Source organism: Solea senegalensis, linkage group LG17 (genome assembly GCF_019176455.1).
Source record: "Solea senegalensis isolate Sse05_10M linkage group LG17, IFAPA_SoseM_1, whole genome shotgun sequence".
NCBI classification, from domain to species: domain Eukaryota; kingdom Metazoa; phylum Chordata; class Actinopteri; order Pleuronectiformes; family Soleidae; genus Solea; species Solea senegalensis.
The window spans coordinates 3071313-3090142 of record NC_058037.1 but is presented as its reverse complement, the minus strand read 5'-3'; the positions used below and the strand labels follow the sequence as shown (position 1 = coordinate 3090142).

General features: G+C 39.0%; 5 protein-coding genes across 5 annotated transcripts; all 5 read right to left on the bottom strand.

The window, feature by feature from the left end:
* Positions 1 to 435: 435 nt before the first annotated feature.
* Positions 436 to 2199, bottom strand: LOC122784210 (trace amine-associated receptor 4-like). Its single transcript, XM_044049367.1, has one exon. It carries the CDS (start codon positions 1859 to 1861, stop codon positions 893 to 895), a length of 969 nt encoding a protein of 322 aa, XP_043905302.1. The 5' UTR covers positions 1862 to 2199; the 3' UTR covers positions 436 to 892.
* Positions 2200 to 2698: 499 nt separating this feature from the next.
* On the bottom strand, positions 2699 to 9453 carry LOC122784254 (trace amine-associated receptor 4-like). The gene is made up of 2 exons (XM_044049437.1): positions 9384 to 9453; positions 2699 to 4737 (listed from the first exon to the last, which is right to left on the bottom strand). Exon 2 carries the CDS (start codon positions 4702 to 4704, stop codon positions 3736 to 3738), a length of 969 nt encoding a protein of 322 aa, XP_043905372.1. The 5' UTR covers positions 4705 to 4737; positions 9384 to 9453; the 3' UTR covers positions 2699 to 3735.
* Positions 8086 to 9390, bottom strand: LOC122784253 (trace amine-associated receptor 1-like). The gene has a single exon (XM_044049436.1). The coding sequence runs from the start codon at positions 9348 to 9350 to the stop codon at positions 8382 to 8384; it is 969 nt and encodes a 322-aa protein (XP_043905371.1). The 5' UTR covers positions 9351 to 9390; the 3' UTR covers positions 8086 to 8381.
* A 3196-nt stretch (positions 9454 to 12649) lies between the features above and the next one.
* LOC122784325 (trace amine-associated receptor 4-like) lies at positions 12650 to 14231 on the bottom strand. The gene has a single exon (XM_044049551.1). It carries the CDS (start codon positions 14130 to 14132, stop codon positions 13164 to 13166), a length of 969 nt encoding a protein of 322 aa, XP_043905486.1. The 5' UTR covers positions 14133 to 14231; the 3' UTR covers positions 12650 to 13163.
* Positions 14232 to 17251: 3020 nt separating this feature from the next.
* On the bottom strand, positions 17252 to 18830 carry LOC122784314 (trace amine-associated receptor 1-like). Its single transcript, XM_044049524.1, has one exon. It carries the CDS (start codon positions 18722 to 18724, stop codon positions 17756 to 17758), a length of 969 nt encoding a protein of 322 aa, XP_043905459.1. The 5' UTR covers positions 18725 to 18830; the 3' UTR covers positions 17252 to 17755.

The following is an 18830-nucleotide window of genomic DNA, read 5'->3' as shown; positions in this document are numbered from 1 at the left end:
CCTTGTTAATTGTGTGTGTTGTGTTGTATAGAGTTTGTCAGATTTAATGCAGATGGATTATATTTTATTATGCAAATATATTTTTCCTTTTTAAATTATAAAAAAAAGACTACAGACAACATGCAAACTGAAAAGAGTGTGTTTTTTAGAGGACACCAGACAAACATTGCTTATAACATGATTATCGTATTAAATATTTTAAATATAACATAAATAAATTAAGAAATAAGTATAATATTTGTCAGGTAGTATAGAATCATACACATCTAGATCTAGAAGATGCTGCTTGTGCATACTGTTGCATAAATCCACATGATTTAGTGAAAACTTAAAAAGCTCACTTTGTCAGAAGCCACTTTAAAGCCTTGCTCATGTATAGGGCTGAGACAATTACTCGATTATTAATCAATTACTAAATGAATTGTCAATTATTTTGATAGTCGATTAATCGGTTTGAGTGTTTTTAAAGAATTAAAACAAATTTAAGGATTTTTCGTCAACGGGCATATAAACCAATATATTTGGTTTCTATGCTCCATAGAACACAGCAATCATTTCCAGGTTTGGGGAACACTGATCAACATTTTCAGACATTTTCTGCATCGAAGGATTATTCGATTCATCGGAAAAACAAGCCCCACTCGTGTGACTGCAGCACTTTCATGAATAACTGAACTAATATCATTTACTGAGACATAAACCACACATTTAACTGATAAGCCATTTCAGCAAATTGGAAATAACAATGTACGCAGTGAAGGACATACACATGAGGTTTAAGGAGGCATGGACCATCAAAACTGTAATATGCTTTGTGTAGATCAAGGTCAAAATGAGACAAAGAGTAACATTCAGAAATTATTTGTGACATGACGGGGAGTCAAATATTGGTTCAAAAGAGTTTTGAATTACAAAAATTACCTTGAAATATTTTCCCCGTAATGATCATCCTAAAAGCTGCTCGAAACCAGCTGTAAAAGAAAGCATAAACACATGGATTGAACATTGAGTTTGACCATCCAAGCCACTTAAAGGACTGAAGAACATGAAGCGGTATTGTGTTGTTGCTCAAAGGTTGAAGGGTGATGCACAGAAAGAAAGGCGTCCAACTCATGAGAAAGACCCCCATTACAATAGCAAGAGTTTTAGTCGCCTTTCTCTCCACTTTACTCACACTTGCACCAGTTTTTGCCATGCTCAGGATGCTGCGCGCCTGTCTCTCTGCCACCATCAGAATCTTTAGGTAGATTGCAAACATGATGACGGCTGGTATGAAAAACACAGTAAGCGCACCCATGATGAGTGAACTGTGTGATTTATTTTGTATTAAAACACACCTGTTGTTTTTCTTCCCTTGATTTGGCGCCAGTGTGATAATAATCCCAATTAGAGCAGAAAAGGTCCACGTCACGAGGATCATGATCCCAACGACGCGGACATTGATTTTAGTTCTGTATCTCAGAGGCTGACACACTGCATAATATCTGTCAACAGAAATGAAGCACAAGTTCAGAATGGAGGAATTGCAGAGTAACATATCGAAACTACCTCTCAACCGACAGAGGACATCTTGAAGAGGCCAATTTGAGCGCACGTAGAGTAAGATGCTGAAAGGCAAAACTAAAAGTCCAACTAGCAGGTCAGCCACAGCCAGAGAGAGCATCAGGAAGTTTGTAGGAGTTTGGAGCTGTTTGAAGTAAACAATGGAGATTATGACAAGAAGGTTTCCAAACATTATGAGAACTGACAAAGAGCCACCAAAAATACATAATAGATATGAAATAGTCGCTGCAGTTATGTCAGGCACATTTGCTGAGTCGTTCAAAAGAAGCTGCTGTGCAACAGCATCGGAAGAATCCATGCAAAAATTGATAAATCTGCGATAACATGTCTACACTAAGACAAATAAGCATAATCAGTACCAAGTCTCTGTATTTTTTTTTACGCCATGCTCATAATCCTGGTTTGCGTGCCTGAAGTGAAAGGTGTCCCTCGTCTCTCTGATGCTGGACAGAAGGGCAGGATTAGAAATAATGTCCAGGCTCATTAGCATATTCACTAAAAGAAAGTTGTGTGGAAAGCAGGGATCTGAAACTCACATGACCTGGAGGCAAATGAACATCTACTCTGGTCTCAAGGGCCTGTCATGTGGGAAATATCCCATTGTGATAGCTCACTAGAATGGTATATAATTAACAAAAAATGATGTATTTATGATGTTAAATGAATCTGTAAGTAAAATTAAAAAAAACAAGCTGACGTACTTAAATTTAATTTGCTATTGAGTGACGGGCCGCTTGTAGTAGTTGATTGTTGAGCAATATTTTGATTTACTGAGTCACCACACCTCTAGAATGTGTTCAACCTACCTACTTGTGAATGCACTTGTGATTAATATCCAAACGTAGACTTTTTAGTCTGTTATTTACTAATCTAAGCACACCTAAGTGGCCAAGAGTGTACATTACCATTTAAATAATGAAATTATTACTAGTTATATTATCAGAGTTCAGAATATTCAGCCGTTCACACTGTCTGCAGTAATTACTGTTGGGTCCATCAGAGGGTGCAGTGATGAAGACAGAGATGCTATTATTATTATTGTTTTTAATGAATTGACATTAATACACAACTTGTTTTTATATTTTAGTAAGGACACATCATTGACATTGTGCATTCCCTAGACCATTACCCTAACCTAAACCCAATTCTAACCGTAAAACCAGGTCTTAACCCTAACAAAAACTACTTTAAGGTTATGGGGCTCAGATAAAATGTCCCCACAAATATAGGTTTATACGTTTTTTTGGACCTCACAAAGATATAAATAAAAGTAAGCACTTTTTTTGTGGGAGAAACCCATGCATCACTCATTAATGATCAATGTAATTGATCATTACATTGAGTGCCTCAGTGAGCTCTGTCTGCTTATTTTGTGTAAAGAGTGCATAGTTGGGTCATGACATGTGCCGCTGATTTATAGATTGTGGAATCTAATCTTCTAATTTGCAAGCAATGAAAATCTTGTCATTGTCTTTTGTTCTTTAAATAAAGGTTAGTTAAGGTTTGTTTTTAGTGCTGTCAGTTTAATCCGTTATAAATGGCGTTAATGCAAACCCATTTTAAGTGATACCTTGAGTCACTGCAAAGACTTACTTCTGTTCTGTGGTCGCTCTGTGATTTGTGTGTGAGACAGATTGAAACATATTTTGCAAGTTCACATTTTTAATCATCTTATTCACAGTGAGTGAATATAGCAAAGCAGTTTTCCAACTTTTGTTTTTTTTCAGAACAAGGCAAACTTTTACAAGGTTCCACCAAAGACACATACACATCTAATGATCACAATTCATGTTGACAAAGTCGCATTTACATAGCACATGTGCAATGTAATGACAATCTTGAACATCATTCGAACTGTTTGACAGATATCCTGACATACATCCTACACTAAATCATCATAAAGTTATGTTGATCCCCTGGATTATTATGTGGAATCATTAAATAGTTGCAATAATCAGGCAATCTATGAAGTTACACAAGACAAAAAAGACAAAAGCTTAACCTAGTATGCCTATATTAAACTTACAGGTGCAGTGTCAGCAGGATGGCAATAATAAGCTTGATCCATTAGTCATTTAAACAATATACAGCAATATCAAGGTAACATGGACTAGTTAAGAGGGCTTCTCTACAGCATTGCACAACTATAACTAAAAAAGGTCAAAGTATGGATCAAAAGAGCTTACAATTAGAGACATCTTGAAATATTTTCCCAGTTATGATCTTCATGAAAGCTGATCTAAACTGGCTGTAAAAGAAAGCATAAATGAAGGGATTGAACATTGAATTTGACCATCCAAGCCACTTAAAAAATTGTATGACATGAAAAGGTACTGCATAATTGCTCAATGGATTAAAGCTCATACACAGAACAAAAGGCGTCCAACTCAGGAGAAAACTCCCCACCACAATAGACAGAGTTTTAGTCGCCTTTCTCTCCTTTTTACTGGCAGCTGCAGCAGAGTTTGCCATGCTCAGGATGCTGCGTGCCTGTTTCTGTGCCACCATCAAAATCTTTAGGTAGAGTGCAAACATCACAATAGCTGGGATGCCAAATGCAATAAAAATTCCCACAACTATTATACCCTGTGCTTTATTTTGAAATAAAACACACTTCTTGTTTTTTTGTCCTTTATCTGGGGCCTGGAATGTGATAATAATTCCATTCAGAGTGGCAATAGTCCATGACACCATGATCATGGTCCAAACAACGCGGACATTTATTTTAACTCTGTATATCAAAGGATGACACACAGCGTAATATCTGTCAACAGAAATGAAGCACACGTTCCACATGGAAGAATTACACAGCAACAAATCTAAGCTGCTCCGTACCCTACAAAGTAAATCATGCAAACGCCAGTATGAGCTGACAACGAGCACAATACTGAAAGGCACAACTAAAATTCCAACTAGCAGGTCAGCCACAGCCAGAGAGAGCATCAGGAAGTTTGTAGGAGTGCGGAGCTGTTTGAAGTAAGCAATAGAGATTATAACAAGTAGGTTTCCACACATTATGAGAACTGACAACGAGCCACCAAAAATACATACTAGATATGAAATAGTCACTGCAGTTATGTCAGGCGCATTTGCTGATTCATTAAAAGGAAACTGCTCTGCAACAACGTCTGAATAATCCATGTTTAAATGATCATTTATAACTTAATAACACACCTTACTTTAAGACAAATGAACAGAGAATCATACACAGCGGCATACAAAGAAGTATCTACACCATGCTCATAATCCTGGTTTGTGTATCTGTAGTGAAAGGTGTCCCTAATCTCTGCTGGTGAGCAGAATGTCAGAATAGAAATACTGTTCATGCTCATTAGCATATTCAGTTTCAGAAAGGTGTGTTAAAAATATGTCATCATGCTGAGAAACCACACCTCTACCTAAAGTACCAGTCAAGTTCTGGACACACCCTCTCATTAAATGTGTTTCTTTTGTGTGTTTTTTTTTAAATGTGTTTTTACTCCGGAGACATGTGGACAGAAATACTTAACGATCCTAAAAACGTGGGTTAATCTCCAACAACTACAGAAGTCTGGTGTAAAGTCACTAGTCACTCGTGTGTGTGTGTGTGTCGACGTGTGTGTGTGTGTGTGTCATGTATAAAACAAAGTCACCGCAGTTTCACTCAACCGTGCAGTGATGACTCTGCCACACGTTTTGTAGTGGAGATGCGACCGTGTCGTGCCGTGCTGAGGCGAGTAGAGCCTGTGGAAATACGCCATTAGGAAACTCGGGAGGGCCTGTTATATCATCAGCCTGAGGGGGGCAGGACTGAGCTGTTAGTAATCCCAAGTTGCCTACGGCACAAGATAATGACCTTGATTCTCTGGATGGGTCACTTGGTTTGCATGAAAACCCTGCAGAGGATATTCAGCACATTTTATTGCTGGGGCATGTATACTGATGTACACAGACACTGCAAGACTTGCCAGCAGACACAAAGTTACTCTCCTAGTGATAGATATGCTATTCACCAGAATAGGGACGGACATTGTTGGATGCACACAGACAGGCCATCATTACATACTGGTAATCTATGAATGTGACACATGCTAACCTGAAGTATTTTCCCTATGCAAGGTCACAGCCGGAACTATTGCCCCTACAGACCTACTGTTATTCTCTAGAGTAGGGATTCCTCAGGAGATTTTAACTGACCGGGGAAAATTCTTTCTCTGGAACACTCCAAAGCAAAGGTGTATAGGCTTCGTGGCATTTAGGGAATCAGGAGCACTCCCTACGACCCTCAGACTGACAGCCTGGTGCAAAGATACAACCACACTGAAAGGCACACTGGGTAAGTTTGTGGCTGCTAATGGCTGCTAATGCAATGGCCTACCTGGAGGTCCCCCAAGTATCACAGGGTTCTTGCTTTTTGAACTTTAGTATGGCAGGCAGGTGTGCAGGCCTCTTGATGTCCTCAGAGATTAAGAGTTACGTGTTTCTGCCGTACTGAGCCTTTCAAGTTCTGGATTGCATGCCATGTTGAAGTGAATTACACTCAAATGTGTGTAACTATGCAGTATTTTCACCCCAATGCTGGAAAACCGGCATTGAAATATCAGTGCTGTCAACCTGGAGTCCTCAGAAACAGGAGGTCTTGCGAAGTCTTAGGTCGACGAACACATATTGCATCAGTATTTATTTCAGATGTCCGTCATGGCAGAGCCAACGAAAAAGAAGCACTGGAGGAAGTGTGGAAGAGGAAACATATGTTTGACAGAGCAAGGGGCAACACATGACTAAATCTTGTGTTAGCCAGCTCAATTATAAACAAATGCACATGGCCTGGAGAGGGAAGGAGGGGGCATTAGTTGTGAGTATTTATAACAGTGTGGATAAAGCATTAGATAATAGATGGATGGGTTTTTACGGTGGTCCTGTAGAGAAAAAGGTGTAAAAGACAGACTTGAATATTTCCGCTTTAAATTAACACTATGAATTTTACAGTGTTTTAAAGGACTTTCTAATTATACTTGTATTAGTCGGTTAGTTCAAATTATAGAACACTCATATCACTAATTTATCTTGACATGCAAATGACTTTGCCCGCCCTCAGTTAAACAGTAAATTCCTTTAGCCATTTTGCTTGGCCTGTGCGCCATATTTTGAAGACCATTGTTTTGTTTGCGACACGTAGTGACTGTGTTTTAGTTTGACTGTTGTAGTAAAATTTCATTGTCTGAATGCTTTAGACGGGTGCCATTCTCGTTTTGTTTTTTAGTTTGGTTTCCTGTATCGTTATTTTGAATAGCATCCTCTTTGTCATACACCGTCAGTTGTGTTTTATTTTGGTAAGGGGTTTTCTCTACTTCCTATGAGCACCTCGTCTGCCTTCTTCTGTGTCTGGCCTGAATCCCTGATTGTTTTCACCTGGTGCTCCTTACCCTCACTCCCTATATATACTCCCTTCTCCTGTTGCCAGAGTGTTTTTCGTGTGTTGTCAGTGTCTGTGCCACTTCCGGTTTTGAATCAAGAAAGAGATCTTTTGTTGTGTTAGCTTATGGTTTTGTTTGTTTCTCAATTATTTAAGCTTAAGTTTAGCTTTTTCTGAGCTGGTCCAGCTCCACTTTTGTTTTTGTTTAAAGGAAGCAATAAAGCTCTTTTAAACCCTTCTCCTGTTTCTGGCCTCGTGCATTTGGGTCAAAGCCTTGTGAGTGTTTCTGACACTCTTCCCTCAGTTCCCCCTGTTCTATTTCTGTTTTGTTTAGTAATTAATTTTTGGAACAATCTACTTCAATCTGGTTATTTATGTTGGTATGCTGGAAATGTTGTGATCATTAAAAAAAATCTGTATATTAGTATGCATAAAACACTAATATACAGACATCAAATGTATATAATGGTAAAGTTTCATAAAACATATTGTGAAACTGCACACTGAATATTCATTACTGTACTTTTCATTAGATATTGTACAAGGGAACCTTGAATATAATCTAAATTATATTATAATTACTTCCATATTCATTCAACTAAAACATGAGGTACTGGTTGAAAAATCACATTTTATTTTACCGTACGAGTCAAACGAAGACTTGCTTGTGTTGCATGGTAACTTTGTGGTTTGTGTGTGTGAGAGATTGAGAAACACGGATCTTTTTTTGCAAGTGATTAATATCTTTAATCTCAAAGCAAGCTTTCATATGAGTGATTGAACATAGCATTTTAAAAGGTTTCAATAATACACACACACACACACATACACATCTAATCATCATCAGAATGAATGTTGTTGACAAAGTCATGTTTACAAAGCAAAGTGTAAGATTGATGTATCACAGAACAGCATTGAAACTGCCTGACACATCTTGAAACACATCCTACACTAAATCATCATCATCATCATCATCTACCGCTTTATCCTCCACCAGAGGGTCGCGGAGGGTGCTGTGCCAATCTCAGCTACATCGGGCGATAGGCGGGGTACACCCTGGACAGTTCGCCAGTCCATCGCAGGGCCACACACAACTAGAGACAAACAACCGTTCACTCTCACACTCACTCCTACGGTCAATTTAGAGTGTCCAATTCACCTAATCCCCACATTGCATGTACACTAAATCATGTTTTTGGTTATTATGTGGAACCATTAATTCATGTCATTTAATGTGAATAATCAGGCAACATTGTATTTTCACCTGTGAAGTACTCGTAAAAGACAGAAGCTTAAATTAGTATGCCTGTATGAATGACATACTATAATGGAAATAACAAGTAAATAAGATACACATGATGTTCATAGAGGCATTGACCCATTAAAATGTTTTATGGGTCAAGTAGATCGAGTATGTTATAGATCAAAAGAGCTTACAATTAGAGACATCTTGAAATATTTTCCCAGTCATGATCATCCTGAAAGCTGATCTAAACTGGCTGTAAAAGAAAGCATAAATAAAGGGATTGAACATTGAATTTGACCATCCAAGCCACTTAAAAAATTGCATGACATGAAAAGGTATTGTATAATTGCTCAAAGGATTAAAGCTCATACACAGAATGAAAGGCGTCCAACTCAGGAGAAAACTCCCCACCACAATAGACAGAGTTTTAGTCGCCTTTCTCTCCATTTTACTGGCAGCTGCAACAGAGTTTGCCATGCTCAGGATGCTGCGTGCTTGTCTCTGTGCCACCATGAAAATCTTTAGGTAGAGTGCAAGCATCACAATAGCCGGGAAAAAAAATGCAATTAAAACTCCCACAACTACTGTATCCTGTGCTTTATTTTGAAATGAAGCACACCTCTTGTTTTTTTGTCCTTTATCTGGGGCCTGGAATGTGATAATAATTCCATTCAGAGTGGCAACAGTCCAGGACACCATGATCATGATCCCAACAACACGGACATTTATTTTAATTCTGTATATCAAAGGATGACACACTGCGTAATATCTGTCAACAGAAATGAAGCACATGTTCCAAATGGAAGAATTGGACAGTAACATATCTAAGCTGCTCCGTACCCTACAAAGTAGATCATACAGACGCCAGTATGAGCTGACAACGAGGATGACAGTGAAAGGCAAGATGAAAAGTCCAACTAGCAGGTCAGCCACAGCCAGAGAGAGCATCAGGAAGTTTGTAGGAGTGTGGAGCTGTTTGAAGTAAGCAATAGAGATGATTACAAGTAGGTTTCCAAACGTTATGAGAACTGACAACGAGCCACCAAAAATACAAAATAAATATGAAATAGTCACTGCAGTTACGTCAGGCACATTTGCTGATTCATTAAAAAGAAGCTGATATTCAACAACACCAGAAGAATCCATGCTTAAATGATCATTTATAACTTAATAACACACCTTACATTAAGACAAATAAACAGAGAATCATACACAGCAATATCCTGGTTTGTGCATCTGTAGTGAAAGGTGTCCCTAATCTCCGCTGGTGAGCAGAATGTCAGAATAGAAATACTGTTCACGCTCATTAGCATATTCATTTCAACAAAGGTGTGTTAAAAATATGTCATCATGCTGAGTAACCACCTCTACCGACAGTAGCAGTCAAGTTCTGGAGACACTCTCTCATTTAATGATTTTTTCCACATTTTTCACAGTTGGTGTCAAAAGTGGAAATGTGGCAGAGTCCAGATGGGCCCAGATACGTCAAAGGACAGTGCAGCCCGGAAAGAGCAGCAGTGCCAAAACTAGAGGAAGGCGATGATGTGGAGAAATAATTGACCACTTTTGAAATATTGGCTATAGCCTATAGGTGGCCTCCACACTGAATGAAGTCAAAAACTCCCCAAGTATATTTTTCACTTAATATAAGACAAAATCACCTAAAGAGTAGGATTTAAAGGGGCCATAACGCGGAAGTGCCAATTAATGCTGCGTTTTTGTGTGTATCTGTGTCATTACCTCGTCTAAGAAGCCATAAACGTCCATAACAATCAATTCAGCCACTGCTGAGAGCCCAGCATTTGATTGTTTTCCTGAGCGGAGATGGAAATGCACTTCCATTGACTAATAACATCACTGGTGAATTTCACCACTCCTCTAAACAGCAACGTCTCCTAGTCTACTCTACTACTCTCATTGTCGCTGCTGAGTGCATCGGTTGTACGGAGCCCCGGACATGACATGGCAAAAAAAGAAAGAAAATTGTGCCCACAAAATAGCTATAACGTGCACACAAAATACTATTTCGTGGCCACGAAGTGGGTATAATGTGCGCATGAAATACTAAGCCACAGAGCTTAATAATACTGAAATACAGAGCTACAAAGACACCCTGAAAGGCCTGTCATTGCAAGGAACCATTATTACCGAGAGGCATTTAAACAGAATATTGAGAGGCAGGTTGCTTTACCGGCGCAGATACGACAATAACAACACAACACCGCTCGATTTGGTTACCCAGGAATGATAATATTATTAATTAATATTTCGTGTGCACGTTATACTTTTTTTTTGGCCACAAAGTAGTATTTTGTCCGCACGTTCTAGCTATTTCATGGGCACAACTTATTTTATTTTTTTTACCAAGTCATGCCGTACAACCGATACGCTCAGCAGCTACAGCGAGAGTAGTTCTTCTTCTTCTACGGTTGAAAGTAGAAATATAAAGCAGGACACAGCACCAAACTTCACCTAAAGGAAGGAGCAGTGCCAACAATATGTATATTACAATTTTTACAAACAGTAAAACTGTCTTTGTGTGCTTGTTTTGTCGTTTAGCATTAGCGATAGCCGGCTACAGGCTAAGCTACACATCTTTGCTCGTGTTTCATTTGCATGTATGTGTGTTTATCATCTCGGCAACCACAACTTTATCCAAGCTACAGGCATCCTGCAGCAGTCTTTGCGACGGAGGTGGTTCACTTGTCACAGTGTCTCCTGACTCTGGGTCGGACTCCGGGTTAAATGCGTAAGGGATTGCGGTGAGGGGTCGTGACGACAACATTACTCAATGTTTTGATAATTGCTAGCGGTGCATCAGCCTTTCCAGAGGGGGAGCTGCGGGTCTGAGAGCCGACGTGCCAATTACGTCACTTCCAGGTAACTGGCCAATCACAAGACAGTGGGAAAGCTCTCGTTGGCTGGCCAATCACTAGACAGTCCGTGTTCCGTGGTTGTGGTTTTGGTCTGAAACAGCACAGCTGATGAGAGCGTCAGGGATGAGACATTTACATTGGCTAGTTTGCCGCAACTACAAGGTTTTGACCATAAAAATGACTTCATGATTGTAAGTACACCTCCATATCTCACATATAAGTGAGATAGGACCATGCTATGGCCTCTTTAAGTGAGATAAAGGAGCTTGTTTTTAGACAGTGCATCTTGAATATTTGGAACACTCTTGAAAAGATCTTGTTTTGAGTCACATCTCAAATGAAAAAAGCTTTTTGACATGTCATAAGGTTTTTAAGCTTCTGTGTTATATGTAAAAGATGAATCTTCTTGTTTCAAAAAATAGACTTAAGTGGAACTGAGACAACATATCGGCTTAACTGAAAACGGCATGGTCAACATGCCTAACTCACAATGCACAGTACAGTGTGGCCATTTTTCTTACGCTGCATGATATGAGTTAGGAACTTCAAGACATTTTGTCTCAAAATGCCAGTTTCTAATCTATTTTGAAGTAGATGGTGGACTTAAATCTAGAAGAGTGTCACTATTATATAACTAAACATTTGTTAAATATACAGTACTTGAAACATACAAGATGCTACTTTTGAGGGGAAAATACTATTTTGAGCATTGCAAGCTTATTATGAGACACAAAACATCACAATACTTGTAAAATATAGCTAAAATGTGTTTTTCCAGCTAATTTCAAGATCACTCTTATCTTGTAAGGGTTAAGTCATTCACACAACACACCCTGAGGTGTCCTCCAGTCAGCTAACCTGCACTTTCATTTCATTCAAAGGTCTAGGGACAACACACATATCAGTGATTTTAGCTTCCCATGAGTCTCCTCTAGTGGAGACGTGTACAAGAGCAGACCTATAGGTTCAAAACTGGCATAATCAAGAGGTTGGGCCATCCACTGGTTTTGGACCAGGATCTTCTGATACTGCCTGAACTTGTGCAGTCTGCTCAACTTGTCATGTAAAGTTATGCCTAGAATAGATCAGGAAGCCATTCCACGCTGAAACAATTGCACTGGCTCCCCGTTAAGTTCTGGATCATCTTTTTCTGTTTTCAACTGTACAGCGAACTTGGGTTTCGTGAAAAGCACTTTAAAAATCTAAATTATTATTATTTTATTTTTATTTTTTTTTATTTTTTATTTTTTATTTATTTCTTTATTTCGGTCATGACATTTAGATCACTCATCACAAGCAGTATACAATATACATACATAACCGAAAGGGAATGCGGGAGAAGCAAAGCTTAACTAGTCCCGCCCCCATTATCATCATACATTTCGTTTCCTCTCTTTTTTTTTTCTTTTTTTACTGTTTTATTTATTTTTTATTTATTTCTTTATTTCGATATTTTATATTTTATTGTTATTAAATACACGTTTTATTTTGCTGTATGAGTCACACAGACTTGCTTGTGTTGAATGGTAACTTTGTGATTTGTGTGTGTGAGAGATTGAGAAACAGAGATATTTTTGTTGCAAGTGATTAATATCTTTAATCTCAAAGCAAGCTTTCATATGAGTGTTTGAACATAGCTAAGTAGTTTTACAGCTTTTGTTTTTTTTCAGACCAAGGCAACATTTTACAAGGACACACACACACACACATCTAATCATCGTTAGAATAAATGTTGTTGACAAAGTCATGATTACAAAGCAAAGTGCAAGATTGATGTATCACAGAACAGCATTGAAACTGCCTGACACATATCCTGAAACACATTCTACACTAAATACACTAAATCATGTTTTTTGATTATTACGTGGCATCATTAATTAAAGTCATTTAATTAATGATTAATCAGGCAACATTGTATTTTCACCTGTGAAGTACTCGTAAAAGTCAGAAGCTTAAATTAGTATGCCTGTATGAATGACATAGTAGAATGGAAATAACAAGTAAATAAGATACACATGATGTTCATAGAGGCATTGACCCATTAAAATGTTTTATGGGTCAAGTAGATCGAGTATGTTATAGATCAAAAGAGCTTACAATTAGAGACATCTTTAAATATTTTCCCAGTCATGATCATCCTGAAAGCTGATCGAAACTGGCTGTAAAAGAAAGCATAAATAAAGGGATTGAACATTGAATTTGACCATCCAAGCCACTTAAAAAATTGCATGACATGAAAAGGTATTGTATAATTGCTCAAAGGATTAAAGCTCATACACAGAATGAAAGGCGTCCAACACAGGAGAAAACTCCCCACCACAATAGACAGAGTTTTAGTCGCCTTTCTCTCCATTTTACTGGCAGCTGCAGCAGAGTTTGCCATGCTCAGGATGCTGCGTGCTTGTCTCTGTGCCACCATGAAAATCTTTAGGTAGAGTGCAAACATCACAATAGCTGGGAAAAAAAATGCAATTAAAGCTACCACAACTACTGTACCCTGTGCTTTATTTTGAAATGAAGCACACCTCTTGTATTTTTGTCCTTTATCTGGGGCCTGGAATGTGAAAATAATTCCATTCAGAGTGGCAATAGTCCAGGACACCATGATCATGATCCCAACAACACGGACATTTATTTTAATTCTGTATACCAAAGGATGACATACTGCATAATATCTGTCAACAGAAATGAAGCACATGTTCCATACGGAAGAATTACACAGCAACGCATCTAAGCTGCTCCGTACCCTACAAAGTAGATCATACAGACGCCAGTATGAGCTGACAACGAGGATGACAGTGAAAGGCAAGATGAAAAGTCCAACTACCAGGTCAGCCACAGCCAGAGAGAGCATCAGGAAGTTTGTAGGAGTGTGGAGCTGTTTGAAGTAAACAATGGAGATGATTACAAGTAGGTTTCCAAACGTTATGAGAACTGACAACGAGCCAGAAAAAATACAAAATAAATATGAAATAGTCACTGCAGTTATGTCAGGCACATTTGCTGATTCATTAAAAAGAAGCTGATATTCAACAACATCAGAAGAATCCATGCTTAAATGATCATTTATAACTTAATAACACACCTTACATTAAGACAAATAAACAGAGAATCATACACAGCAATATCCTGGTTTGTGCATCTGTAGTGAAAGGTGTACCTAATCTCTGCTGGTGAGCAGAATGTGAGAATAGAAATACTGTTCACGCTCATTAGCATATTCATTTCAACACAGGTGTGTTAAAAATATGTCATCATGCTGAGTAACCACCTCTACCGACAGTAGCAGTCAAGTTCTGGACACACCCTCTCATTTAATGTTTGTTTCCTCATTTTTCACAGTGTCAAAAGTGGAAATGTGGCAGAGGCCGACTGTTTAGACAGTGCATCTTGAATATTTGTTTAAGTGGAACAGTCTTGAAAACATCTTGTTTTGTGACACATCTCAGATGAAACAAGCTTTTTGACATGTCATAAGCTTTTTAAACTGCTGTGTTATTTGTATACAAGATGAATCGTCTTGTTTCAAGAAATAGACTTAAATTATCTGAGACAACAAATCTGCTTTATTGAAAAAGGCATGGACAACATGCCCAACTCACAATGCACAGTACAGTGTGGCCATTTTTCTTACGCTGCCTAATACGAGTCAGGAAATTAGAAAAAGTATTTAAATATATTTATTAAATGTCTTATTTCAAGAATATCTTGTATTAAATTTTTTTTTGCTTATTTTTGGAGTGGTCTTTTTTCCAGTGCAGCAGACCATCTTGGTAAAATGTGAAAACAGTGCTTGAAGTCTACTGCAAAAGATTCCAAGACCCAAACATCCAGTCAGGGGACACCCCAGAGAATTCTACAACTGGCTGGTGGATTTATACCATAAATTGATTAATCCAGCAGAAATGCCTCTTGAGGAGATAGGGGAGATCCTCATTTTGGAGGATTTTCTGCTCTATGTGTCTCCAGAGGTGCGAGTGTGGGTCAAGGAGCACAACCCACAAAGAGGGCACCAAGCAGCAGGGCTTGTGGACTCCTTTCTAGCTGCTGAAGGACTTCCGCTTCCAAGGTTCCAACAGACCGGTGGTAAACGCTAAGTCTGTTGGGTATGGGAGTAAAGCTGGTCCTAGAAATTGCGAGCAAAGTCGGGGTCCAAGCACCAGACATTATTCTCTGCCTCACAACCCAACACAACACTTAGCAATGCACGGGCCTACAGACCCACATCCATTAGCCCCCAAGGGTAGAGACAACCTACTGTGTCATTACTGTGTTAAACAAGGACACCAAGTTAGGGAATGCCCTGTCAAGGAAGCTAAAATCACTGGGATGTGTGTTGTCCCTAGACCTTTGAATGAACATGGATGTACTGCTTACGTGCAGGTTATCAATGTGACTGTTAATGGAATGCCAGCCAGAGCTCTTCTGGACACTGGCAGCACCGAGACTCTTGTGCACCCCCACCCGGTGGATGAGCTAGAAACGCTGACTGGAGGACGCCACAGGGTGTGTTGTGTGAATGGTGATGACCGTGAGTGTCCTCTAGTAGAGACGTGTACAAGAGCAGACCTATAGGATCAAAGCTGGCATAATCAAGGGGTTGAGCCATCCACTGGTTTTGGACCAGGGTCTTCTAAAACTGCTGATACTTGTGTGTCTGCTTAACTTGTGAGTATGGAAGAGAGAGTGTTGTTTTACCACTTGCACCTGGTGATAATTACCCCTGCACCTTTAAAAGCTTCACTCCCCCCTTGTCAGTGCGTCACAGATGAGTATTCATCGAAGACCAAGTTATCGATTCAAGCGTTTGTATCTCGTAGTTTCACCATTCATGGTAGTATCGCAGCAAGGCTGTCGTTTTATTTTTTAGTTTTCGCAGCTTGGCTGTAGACTTCTTTTCTGTGTTTTTGAGTTATTTTTTTTAGCCTGTTTTGCTCCCTCCCTGAGTGTTGTTTTGACCTCTGGTCAACTTTTCATTTTTGCTTATCCAAGCAAATAAACCTTTTTGAAACCTGCTTCTGTTCTCCTGCAATTGAGTCCAATATTTTGACTTCCACCGTGACACATTTCTGCTTATTGTGCGCGTAATCTGTTGATTAAAACCTATAAATTCCTTGGTCAGTGTTTCAAGATGGGTCAGGTGGGTTGTGACATAGCCGCTGACCCCTGGTGCCCAATTTACGTGGGCCACTCTCCGCCCTGGTGATGTGATGTGGTTGGGGTGCTGTGCCGGGGACTAAGGGACATGTGTATGTCTGTGGCCCCGGGAAGCGGCAAGGTCCGGACGTGGGGGTTCGCTGGAAACCACCGTCACCCAGAGCCTTAAAATGCCGACCTAGAGTCGGTCGCGGCGCACCACCGGCGGAGGAAGTTTCATTTTCACAACTTATGTGTGACACTTTTGTATGATGAAGTAGGCATCAATTCATGAAAAAAATGTTATTTGTTAAAAGACTACACTTCTTTTTTTTTTCTTAAACTAAAACTGGACTTAAACCTTTTTGAGTTTTTGTCGACTAAAACTGGACTAAAACTATCACATATAGAAATGAATAAAATGTGACTAAAACTAATAAGCATTTTAGTCCAAAAGACTAAAACTAAGACTAAATCTAGAATGGCTGCCAAAAACAACACTGGGTACAGAAAGGAGAAACGGTTTGGTACTGTTAAAGTTATGCCTAGAATCGATCAGGAAGCCATTCCATGCTGAAACAACTGCACTGGCTCCCGGCTAAGTTCCGGATCATCTTGAAGCTTCTCCTCCTCTATGTGAACTGTCCCTGCCGACCTCGGTCTCCTCTCCTTCCCCGCACCTGGAGGCAAAGCTTTGGCAACAGGGCTTTCAGTGTCACTGCTCCAACCCTCTGGAACTCACTCCCTCTGGCTATTGCCAGGCACCAACCCTGGAGACTTTGAAATCACTGTTGAAGCGACACTTATTCCTGCACGTTTTTGCCACTTGATTGTTTGTGATCTGTCGTTTTCTGTTTTCAACTGTACAGCGACCTTGGGTTTCGTGAAAGGCGCTTTATAAATCTAAGTTATTATTATTTTATTGTTATCAAATACACGTTTTATTTTGCTGTATGAGTCACACAGACTTGCTTGTGTTGAATGGTAACTTTGTGGTTTGTGTGTGTAAGAGATTGAGAAACAGAGATCTTTTCTTTGCAAGTGATTAATATCTTTAATCTCAAAGCAAGCTTTCATATGAGTGTTTGAACATAGCTAAGTAGTTTTACAGCTTTTGTTTTTTTTCAGACCAAGGCAACATTTTACAAGGACACACACACACACACATCTAATCATCGTTAGAATAAATGTTGTTGACAAAGTCATGATTACAAAGCAAAGTGCAAGATTGATGTATCACAGAACAGCATTGACACTGCCTGACACATATCCTGAAACACATTCTACACTAAATACACTAAATCATGTTTTTTGATTATTATGTGGCATCATTAATTAAAGTCATTTAATGTGAATAATCAGGCAACATTGTATTTTCACCAGTGAAGTACTCGTAAAAGACAGAAGCTTAAATTAGTATGCCTGTATGAATGACATAGTAGAATGGAAATAACAAGTAAATAAGATACACATGATGTTCATAGAGGCATTGACCCATTAAAATGTTTTATGGGTCAAGTAGATCGAGTATGTTATAGATCAAAAGAGCTTACAATTAGAGACATCTTTAAATATTTTCCCAGTCATGATCATCCTGAAAGCTGATCGAAACTGGCTGTAAAAGAAAGCATAAATAAAGGGATTGAACATTGAATTTGACCATCCAAGCCACTTAAAAAATTGCATGACATGAAAAGGTATTGTATAATTGCTCAAAGGATTAAAGCTCATACACAGAATGAAAGGCGTCCAACACAGGAGAAAACTCCCCACCACAATAGACAGAGTTTTAGTCGCCTTTCTCTCCATTTTACTGGCAGCTGCAGCAGAGTTTGCCATGCTCAGGATGCTGCGTGCTTGTCTCTGTGCCACCATGAAAATCTTTAGGTAGAGTGCAAACATCACAATAGCTGGGAAAAAAAATGCAATTAAAACTCCCACAACTACTGTACCCTGTGCTTTATTTTGAAATGAAGCACACCTCTTGTATTTTTGTCCTTTATCTGGGGCCTGGAATGTGAAAATAATTCCATTCAGAGTGGCAACAGTCCAGGACACCATGATCATGATCCCAACAACACGGACATTTATTTTAATTCTGTATATCAAAGGATGACACACTGCGTAATATCTGTCAACAGAAATGAAGCACATGTTCCATATGGAAGAATTGGACAGTAACAAATCTAAGCTGCTCCGTACCCTACAAAGTAAATCATACAGATGCCAGTATGAGCTGACAACGAGGATGACAGTGAAAGGCAAGATGAAAAGTCCAACTAGCAGGTCAGCCACAGCCAGAGAGAGCATCAGGAAGTTTGTAGGAGTGTGGAGCTGTTTGAAGTAAGCAATAGAGATGATTACAAGTAGGTTTCCAAACGTTATGAGAACTGACAACGAGCCACCAAAAATACAAAATAAATATGAAATAGTCACTGCAGTTATGTCAGGCACATTTGCTGATTCATTAAAAAGAAACTGCTCTGCAACAACACCAGAAGAATCCATGTTTAAATGATCGTTTATAACTTAATAACACACCTTACATTAAGACAAATAAACAGAGAATCATACACAGCAATATCCTGGTTTGTGCATCTGTAGTGAAAGGTGT

Excerpts from the sequence above, each read along its gene's own strand:
- LOC122784210 (XM_044049367.1), bottom strand. The coding sequence starts at position 1,861 with ATGGATTCTTCCGATGCTGTTGCACAGCAGCTTCTTTTGAACGACTCA.
- LOC122784254 (XM_044049437.1), bottom strand. The coding sequence starts at position 4,704 with ATGGATTATTCAGACGTTGTTGCAGAGCAGTTTCCTTTTAATGAATCA.
- LOC122784253 (XM_044049436.1), bottom strand. The coding sequence starts at position 9,350 with ATGGATTCTTCTGGTGTTGTTGAATATCAGCTTCTTTTTAATGAATCA.
- LOC122784325 (XM_044049551.1), bottom strand. The coding sequence starts at position 14,132 with ATGGATTCTTCTGATGTTGTTGAATATCAGCTTCTTTTTAATGAATCA.
- LOC122784314 (XM_044049524.1), bottom strand. The coding sequence starts at position 18,724 with ATGGATTCTTCTGGTGTTGTTGCAGAGCAGTTTCTTTTTAATGAATCA.